We start from the raw sequence: 10230 nt of genomic DNA, 5'->3' as shown, positions 1-10230 counted from the left end.
GCGGGCGAGGCCGGGGGAGCCGAGGGCTTGGGGAGGGGGTAGGGGGAGTAACTTGGACCCGTCGGGTGCGGGCCACGGGAAAAAATTGCGGATCGGAAGGTGACACAGGATTTCAGGAGGAAAAACAACAACAAAACAGCGGGCCCTGCAGCTCCTAGAGCTGCTTCTTCCGGCGCACAGGTGCGGGGCCCCCGGGGTGGGATCCGGGCGTGGAAACCGCTAAGAGCCAGGTTGCCGGCTGGCTGGGGAGGGGCATCTGGCAGGAGAACCCGGGCAGGAGAAGCAGCACCGCCTGGGCACCGGGCAGTGGGCTCCCGGGAGGCGGCGGTGCGTCCCCCCAATCCCCGGGCTGGGTTTTGTTTTCCTGGCTGTGTGCGTGCACGTGTTCCTGGCGCCCGCGGAGGCCCCACGCGTGCAGACCGGGGCCTGTGCAAATTGTCCCGCCAGCCCCAGTCCCGCCTCCCTCCCCTCAGACTGACACACACACCCTCCACGGTTCCCCGTGAAACTGGAGGGTCCCCCCAGGGACTTCCTGGAGTCGTTCAAGTTTAACCGCCCGCGGGGCGGGGTCTGGGCTGGATGTTGGCACCCGGAGGCTGACTACCTGCCTGGAAAGCGGATAAAAATAACCGAGAAGTCACGTGCTCCATAATGCAAACTCGCTGCTGGCACACAGCACTGGTAGTTTCTCAGAAGAGTCGAAAAACAAAGTCTCTCTATAAAATCGGCACGCTCTGAAGATGTGCTTGAGTAACTGGTAGCCGGAGTCGCAGCTGTGAATGTGTTTGTTTGCTTAGAAGCTCGCTCGCGTGGGTGCGTGGGTGCGCGATGACTGCGCGTGCGAGTGGGGATGGCTGGAGCCAGAGGAACCCGCGAGCCGCCCACCAATTATAGTTGATGCAGCTCCAGGGCAGTAGCCTAGGGGCTAGTCAGCGCTTTGGGCTCACCCGTTTAAAAAAGAAAAAAAGTACCATATTCTAAAGCAGCGGTTCTCAACCTGTGGGTCGCAACGACCCTTTGGGGGTCGAACGACCCTTTCACAAGGGGTCGCCTAAGACCATCGGAAAACACATATATAATTACATATTGTTTTTGTGATTAATCACTATGCTTTAATTATGTTCAATTTGTAACAATGAAATTGGGGGTCACCACAACATGAGGAACTGTATTAAAGGGTCGCGGCATTAGGAAGGTTGAGAACCACCTTTAGAATCTAAAGGTAAGTGCGCAAAATCCTTTCCAAAGAACTTAGGTGGCCTGACACCTGGAGCCTAGCCCACGGAAGTGGTTCTCACCACTGCAGAAGCCCGGCAGCCAGCCACGGGGAGGAAAAGCTTTAGCCCACACAGTGGTGAAATGAGGAGTGTCCTGGGCGTTTGTTTTCTCTGGGGCTCTATCCAGGGCCTGTGGTTTCAGCTTTGTACTTGACACTCAAGGCTAATTTACCTTCTGTCTGAACCCGGATGTTGTTGCCCAGCTGTCCAGGTGTAGCTCATTGGCTTACGATCCCCAGGCCAAACCGGAAAACCCAGACGATGCTGTGTCCCAGTGTGACATGCGTTGGTTTGTTCAGGCCGGTAACCGCCTCATTTAAATTTAGCTTTAAAACTCGACTGTTGGCCACAGGCGCACAGTGGTTATTAGTCTTGAAGATTTCTGTGGCAGCTTTGCTGTTGGATCCTGGAGATCGTTGTCTGCTTGGAGACCGCCTCCCCTGGTTTCGATTTGAATGCTGTGACTTAGGGTTTGCAGTGCGTTTGCTTCTGCTCAGGATAATACACATTTGCAAAACGTTAAGGCTTGTTTCCACTTTTTCTTTGTTGGAGTGAATAGGAAACCAGCAACTGGAAAAACAGTCATGAAATATACCAGGGGTTGGACCAATGGCCTTTCCTCACTTGACTGTTCTTTGTTTGGACAGATCTATGTCCATTGTTCTGGCTGTGGGCAGAATTTCCATATTACTCCTTCTGGCAAATGGACTTGGGCCCCTTCCGCTTTATAAATGTTAATGAGAGTCCCTTCTGCCCTGAGATGGCGAGTGCTGTAAACACCGTTTATCCTTCCTAAATCAATTACTCTGTTCCATTGAACTTAAATTGGAAAATGAAGAAATGCAAACGAGACCTCTGTATCATCCCCTCTTAAAGCTAACTTCCAAACTTGTTGAACTAGGTCATTTATGTTCATTTAAACTAGTAAACCTGTTTCAAGCCAAGCAAGTACAATGATGGCAACAATACCTTATAGCACTTTATAAATCGTATTGTGGTACCGTAGAAACAGTGGGTGATGACCAACACATTGCTTAATCTCTTTGAATCTGTCTCACTTGTAAAACAGGGTGAGTCATTGAATTTTATGAGTATTTAACATGTACAAGGAGCCCATAATAAAGGCTCAAAACATAGTTTGTATTACCTTCAAAATCATTCCACTAAGCAAAAACCCTTAAAGGGGTAGCGGGCCGTAGTTTGAGGACCCCTGGTGAGGGGGAAACACTCCAGAGGCCCTGGGAGAGTGGGTTTGGAGAAAGAGATCAGAACTGGAGCAGTCGGAGAATTATCTTGAAAAGAACGGACCTAATGTAACCGGACAATCAATGGGTCCTTGCTGCCTATTTACATCACTCTTATCAGTTGTAAAAATACACTCGTAGGGGAGGCTTCTTTATCTTTGTCTTCTGTTTTCACCTGAGCTGGGGAGAGGGTGGGCTGGGTAGTTAACCTGTTCAAATGAAACTTAAAGGGAATCTGATTTACACTTAAAAGAAATACCCAGAAATATTCAAAGACATTTGTTGTCCAATTGGATCTCTTTGAATCTGTCTCACTTGTAAAACAGGGTGAGTCATTGAATTTTATGAGTATTTAACATGTACAAGGAGCCCATAATAAAGGCTCAAAACATAGTTTGTATTACCTTCAAAATCATTCCACTAAGCAAAAACCCTTAAAGGGGTATTATTTCTTATCTCTATACCTCTTTTGGAAAAAAAAAAACTAAAGGGCCACAAAAGGTGGAGTTTAAGAAGTTCCATTTTAAAGTTTTATCACTTTAAAATGACTTTATTTACATCACTCTTATCAGTTGTAAAAATACACTCGCAGGGGAGGCTTCTTTATCTTTGTCTTATCTTCTCTTATCACCCGAGCTGGGGAGAGGGTGGGCTGGGTAGTTAACCTGTTCAAACGAAACTTAAAGGGAATCTGATTTACACTTAAAAGAAATACAGTGGGGCCTTGACTTACGAGTGTCCCGACTAACGAGTTTTTTGAGATACAGCTGATTTTTTGCTTTGAGTTGCGAGCTAAAATTCGGGTTACGAGCCAGCTTCAGTTACCCCACCGCTAGTAGGCGCAGCGAACGTCACTGTGAACGCCACAACATCAGCCCAGCATCACGTGTCTCACTCGTTTACTTCTTGATTTGACATACGAGTAATTTGAGTTACGAGCTCCGTCACAGAACGAATTAAACTCGTAAGTCAAGGCCCCACTGTATCCAGAAATATTCAAAGACATTTGTTGTCCAATTGGATAAGGTAGACACCTGGGGAGAAAGAAGTGCAAGGCAACTCCCAGACAGGTGACAGAGATCAAGGGGGCAGAGTGTAGCTCAGGAGGGAGTTAATGAACTCTGACTGGGCCTGTTGAAAGTGAGGGGCAGGGGTCCTCAAACTTTTTAAACAGGGGGCCAGTTCACTGTCCCTCAGACCGTTGGAGGGCCGGACTATAGTTTAAAAAAAAACTATGAACAAATTCCTATGCACGCTGCACATATCTTATTTTGAAGTAAAAAAACAAAACGGGAACAAATACAATATTTGTATTTGCATGTGGCCCGCGGGCCGTAGTTTGAGGACCCCTGGTGAGGGGGAAACACTCCAGAGGCCCTGGGAGAGTGGGTTTGGAGAAAGAGATCAGAACTGGAGCAGTCGGAGAATTATCTTGAAAAGAACGGACCTAATGTAACCGGACAATCAATGGGTCCTTGCTGCCTGAATCACATATGAGCGTTTATTCCAGTCCTGCCAGCAGCGTGGGAGAGCAGCAGGTCATCCACAAACATCTGCTCTGCAGCCCCCCATAAGCCAGCTGCTTATATAGGGTAGGACAGAGATTACATGGGGAAGTAGGGCTCCCAGGCATGAGGAAGTAGGCAATGTGGGCTGCGGTGGGACTTCATTGTTTGGGAAACAAGGTTGTTAATCTTTCCGCTGCACATATCTTATTTTGAAGTAAAAAAACAAAACGGGAACAAATACAATATTTGTATTTGCATGTGGCCCGCGGGCCGTAGTTTGAGGACCCCTGGTGAGGGGGAAACACTCCAGAGGCCCTGGGAGAGTGGGTTTGGAGAAAGAGATCAGAACTGGAGCAGTCGGAGAATTATCTTGAAAAGGGTCTGAGAACGGACCTAATGTAACCGGACAATCAGTGGGTCCGTGCTGCCTGTCACTACTCGAGCCAATTCAGCAGAGACAGGGTTGAATCACATATTCCTTTCCTTTCCTTTCCTTTCCTTTCCTTTCCTTTCCTTTCCTTTCCTTTCCTTTCCTTTCCTTTCCTTTCCTTTCCTTTCCTTTCCTTTCCTTTCCTTTCCTTTCCTTTCCTTTCCTTTCCTTTCCTTTCCTTTCCTTTCCTTTCCTTTCCTTTCCTTTCCTTTCCTTTCCTTTCCTTTCCTTTCCTTTCCTTTCCTTTCCTTTCCTTTCCTTTCCTTTCCTTTCCTTTCCTTTCCTTTCCTTTCCTTTCCTTTCCTTTCCTTTCCTTTCCTTTCCTTTCCTTTCCTTTCCTTTCCTTTCCTTTCCTTTCCTTTCCTTTCCTTTCCTTTCCTTTCCTTTCCTTTCCTTTCCTTTCCTTTCCTTTCCTTTCTATTGATTTCAGAGAGGAAGGGAGAGGGATAGAGAGATACAAACATCAATGATAAGAGAGAACCACTGATTGCTTGCCTCCTGCACGCCCCCTACTGGGGAATCGAGCCCGAAACCCTGGCATGTGCCCTTGGTCAGAATCGAACCTGGGACCCTTCAGTTCACAGGCCGATGCTCTAGCCACTGAGCCAAACCGGCTAAGGCAGAATGTCTTTTCTTTAACCAGCACAAGGCAATCAGGGTTAACAGCATGATTAGTATTTCCCATAACCATAGCTAGTCCCCAATATTCTATTTTTGCCCCTACCACTACCAGAGCTAAGTATTTACTGAAGAATACTGTAAGGTACAGAGAGCCACATCTCCATCGATCCGATTGCATTAAATTGTTCTATGTCACAGAACTTATCTATTTAATAATGAAACAGTTGAGGACAATTCTGAAGAGCTCTCAGGTAATGGATTAAAACGTTCCATTTGTGGACAAGTATAAGCAATAGAAGGTGTACACCAAATTAGCAATCCTCCGAGTCTAAGAGTCAACTGATGAGTTTTAAATGACCCAGAAATGTACATCAGTGCTTTCATTCACAGATGCCGGTAGTTGAATTGAGGTAGTGGGAGTTTGTGGGGGTTCCCCTGTGATTGCAAATTATCATTGACCTAATATTTGACCTGTTATTTGACTTGAGATGAAACTTTGCAGTTTAGGTATGAAGCATCCAGGCTCCTGATGCTAAAAACAGATGTATGTAGGATGCCTCCTTCTCCCAAAGTACTTGGGTAAGTGTCACTTTTAAAATGGGCTGAAGGGAATCTTCTGTACCATCAAGGTTCAAAAACTCTCTGGTTGGATTGTTTATCTTCCTTTTGTTAAGAGTTTTTGAACCTTGATGGTATAGAAGACTCCATTCCTTTAATAAAGGAATGCTGATTTCCATGTTGCTATTCCTTTAAGGTTTGGCACTTAGTAGGTGTTGGATATTAGCGAATTAATGAATGACTCTTTGACAGAATGCAGTTTGGATACTTCGGTGAACACCCCTCAAGTGGGGACAACCACTGCATAGTGCCAGCCGGCTGATGATAAGCAGTTTGAGTAGTAGATATGAGTCCCATGAGTTTTTGAACTCCGTTCCTTTTATAGGGTTATTGCTCTGTGCCTGTCTTACTGAGAATTTCGACGTTCCTTTTATAGGGTTATTGCTCTGTGCCTGTCTTAGAATTTCGGAAAGATGTAATTAAGCTGGCCTGAAATTTGCCTCTTCTGGTGGTTGGACTGCTGTGTGTTTACTTAGCAACTTTGGTTTTATAGGCAAATTAAATATTAGTGACCTATTAAATTATGTATCCTCTAACAAACAGAACCTAAATACGGTAGCAGATTGAGTTTTATGTCCAGATTCTCGTTAGAGCCTTGGTCCTTGGTCCAGCAGCATTGCGGTACCTCGGGCCCCGCCTCAGAGCTAATGAATCGGAGTCTGCATTTTAACAAAATGCTCCGGTGATTTTATACTTTGAAGTTTGAGGAGCACAGCCTTAAATAACCACTTCTAATTGACAATGAGATTCAGTAAGTTGAGGGCAGGGTTTGAGGGGTATAGAGAGGCACCCCTTTAAGATGTCAGGTTAAAGGAAATAAAATGTGTCTTAGGCGTTAAATTTAAAATCAACCCACAATGGAGTGTAGAGGTATGCACAGTCACTTTTTGGATGATTCCCAGGATGGGCTTTGAGTATAATCTAACTCGGCACACAGCATCGAAGGAAACCTTGAGGGGCGGGCAGTGCGTGGTTGGAGGGCCTGTGCTCTAAGAATAATGTCATTGGTGAAGAAGGAGCGGTATGTGTATCAGTGTGTCTTTATTGTCCTATATTGGGATATTTTAGGCCCATATTCTTATCATCACTTTAAATAACAATAGCAACTTCCTTAGTCTATTCACATTTTCTTTTTAAGTATAGTTTTATTGATTTCAGAGAAGAAGGGAGAGGGAGAGATAGAAACATCAATGATGAAAAAGAATTACTGAACGGCTGCATCCTGCACACCTCGTACTGGGGACTGAGCCCGCAACCTGGGCATGTGTCCTGACCTGGAATCGAACAGTGATCTCATGGTTCATAGATCAATGCTCAACCACCGAGCCACGCCAGCTGGGCTCTTCACAAGCTCACCAAGCCAGTTCAAGATTTTCATCAGCTTCATATCGGCATACCCACAGTGAGGCAGCCTAGTGTCGAGAACAAAAATAACATTTTAGATCAGCCACGTGCTGCCAGTGTCTTCTTCTAGAACCCCATTTGGGGACCGCCTCTGGGTAACTTATTTTGCTTGTCTGACCCAGGCCCCACGGAATCCGTAATGCATCTTTTTCCTCTTTAAATCTATACTTAGGGTTCTTTTACCTCTTAAGATTGGGTGCATCATTTTACCCAATGGCCTCAGCAACTCTTTCCCTTTTTCCCTCCAGTCCTTTGCTGAGTTCTTTGCCAATCACTTAATTCAGGAAAACAGAAAGGGTTAATGAGATAACCAATAGGAGTGGGGTAATGAAGTTCCCAGCTGGTTTCAGAGTTCTCCCAGTCATTATCTAGTTCCTAATTGATTTCTTCAAGGAGCAATACATTCAGCAGGGGTGAGCTGCAAGTGGTACAAATGGTTGCGGAGGGTGAGTACTCCACAGGAGGGGGCACCAACCCATAGGGCCATTTGGGAATTGAGTCCAGGGTTGCAGGAGGTTGGTTAGCTTTTCAAGAGAAGCCAGAAATTTGGGTTTATGTGTGAAATCTAATTTTAAAGCAACTCATTCAGAATTTTTGAAAACATTGAACTGGTCTGAAAAAACCTGCAATTGGATGGAATGAGACTTGACTTGGGGTGGTGAACGCACAATACAATATGTAGATGATGTATTATAGAATTGTACACCTGAGCCCCTGCTGGGTAGCTCAGTTGGTTAGAGTGTGGTCCCAATGCGCCAAGGTTGCAAGTTTGATCCCCAGTCAGGGTACATACAAGAATCAACCAGCCCTGGCTGGTTTGGCTCGGTGGATAGAGTGTCAGCCTTCGGACTGAGGGGTCCCAGGTTCGATTCCAGTCAGGGGCACATGCCCGGGTTGTGAGCCCAATCCCCAGTGTGGGGCCGATCCCCAATGGGTTGTGTGGGAGGCAGCCGATCAATGATTCTCTCTCATCATTGATGTTTCTGTCTCTCTCCCTTTCCTTCCTCTCTGAAATGAATAAAAAATATATTTTGGAAAAAAAAAAGAATCAACCAATGAATGCATAAATAAGTGGAACAACAAAGAGATCTCTCTCTCTCTCTCTCTCAAATCAATAAGTAAAATGTTTTAAAAATAATTATACATCTGAAACCTATATAGTTTTATTAACCAATGCCACCCTAATAAATTCAATAAATAAAAGATACAAATTAAAAAAACACACACATGCAATTGACTTCCACCCTTAGCTTCTATTGTTCGCCTACGTCTGCCTCATTCTCATCGTATCTTTTATAATTCATCATTCTGAGCCACATTATGGCGTGGGGTGGGGCAGACAAATAGGGAACCCTTCTCTCCTTAGGTTTGTGTCTATTTCTGTCCCTTGGGTTCTTCCAGAAGGACACAAGACTCCTATTTACTGTTTATTTATTTATTTTATTATTTTTTTTTAAAAGGTATTTTATTGATTTTTTTTTACAGAGAGGAAGGAAGCGGGATAGAGAGTTAGAAACATCGATGAGGGAGAAACATCGATCAGCTGCCTCCTGCACACCCCCTACTGGGGATGTGCCCGCAACCAAGGTACATGGCCTTGACCAGAATCGAACCTGGGACCCTTCAGTCCACAGGCTGACGCTCTATCCACTGAGCCAAACCAGTTAGGGCCTATTTACTGTTTAATTTATTTTTGAAATATATTTTTATTGATTTTTACAGAGAGGAAGGGAGAGGGATAGAGAGTTAGAAACATTGATGAGGGAGAAGCATCAATCAGCTACGACCCCTAATGGGGATCAAGCCAACAACCCAGGTACATGCCCCTTGGCCGGAATTGAACCTGAGACCCTTCAGTCGTCAGGCTGAGGCTCTATCCACCGAGCCAAACCGGTTAGAGTGAGACTCCTATGTATTAATGGGAACATTGGGCCCTGCTCAGAAAATTCTTTTTTGGGCGTTTCCTCATAACTGATTTAGTTACTTCAATTTATTGAATAGGTACTGTGTGTCTGGAGCTGTGTAGGAGGGAGGCCTACAAGATTCTGAATGGGTCTGTGCTGTATATATTTCTGTGATCTCCATGCAGTGTTGTCTGGGAATTTTTTTGTTTTGTTGTATTGTTTTCTAGCTTTATGGAAGTGATACAGTACAATTCACACAAAGTGTATAAGTTGAGCCCTGCAGGTGTGGCTCAGTGGTTGAGCGTTGACCTATGAACCAGGAGGTCAAGGTTCAATTCCTGGTCAGGGCATAGGCCCAGGTTGCAGGCTTGATCCCCAGTGTGGGGCGTGTAGGAGGCAACCAAACAATGATTCTTTCATCATTGATGTTTCTGTCTTTCTCTTCCTCTCCCTTCCTGTCGAAGTCAATAAAACAAATATATATTTTTTAAAAAGTGTATTGGTTGATGAATTTTGGTAACTGTATATTTTTATTGATTTGAGAAAGAGAGAAACATTGATGTGAGAGAGATACATACCTGCTAGGTATGTCCTCTAACTAGGAAATGAACCTGTGACCTTCAGGCACACAGGACGATGCTCCAACCAACCGACTCACACCATCCAGGCAAAAATATATTTTTAAAGATGTTTTTCTCTTCAAATCACATTCTAGAATGTACCCACTGGTTTATATACAGTATATCAGTGATATCACTTTGCTGCTTTTCTCACTGGGAGGAATGAAAAGGCAACTTCGAGCCTCCCTGGAACCTGTGTGAGGAGAAAAGCATGACCGTCTTCTGGCTGTGACCTCAGCAAGCTGTCACCCCCTCTGAACCTCAGTCCACCATCCGTGTAGTGAGGAGAGAGCAGAGTCCTCGTTAGGATCACCGTGAGGACGAAAGGAGGGAACATGTCTCAGTGCCCACCACAGGGCTTGGCACCAATGCTAGTCTCCTGCTTGTATTGGCATAAAACTCTTAAGTTGTGAGAAAAGGAGGAAGGCTTTTGGTTGACAAAAAAAACAAAACAAAGTGTTATCTGCTTGTTCCTAAATTCTATCATAATAATAAAAGGCCAAGAGGTGTCACGACCAAACGACTGGTCACCATGAGGTGCATGGAGCACCTCTTGGGCCCTCCCCCATGGCCCAGGCTCCGAGATCGCAGCAAGGCTGGCGGC

The 10230-nt window shown here is 45.2% G+C and overlaps 1 protein-coding gene across 1 annotated transcript in view; it reads left to right on the top strand.

Annotated features, from left to right (window-relative positions):
* The window catches only part of RNF125 (ring finger protein 125, E3 ubiquitin protein ligase), a 26202-nt gene that overhangs the window by 778 nt on the left and 15194 nt on the right, over positions 1-10230 (top strand). Inside the window, exon 2 of the mRNA XM_014541543.1 lies at positions 8980-8995. Within this exon, the coding sequence (XP_014397029.1) occupies positions 8980-8995 (16 nt within the window). The remainder of the gene's footprint in view (positions 1-8979; positions 8996-10230) is intronic.

Source organism: Myotis brandtii, unplaced genomic scaffold (genome assembly GCF_000412655.1).
Source record: "Myotis brandtii unplaced genomic scaffold, ASM41265v1 scaffold107, whole genome shotgun sequence".
NCBI classification, from domain to species: Eukaryota; Metazoa; Chordata; class Mammalia; order Chiroptera; family Vespertilionidae; genus Myotis; species Myotis brandtii.
The sequence above is the reverse complement of the archived record's forward strand: the minus strand, read 5'-3'. Positions and strand labels throughout refer to the sequence as shown.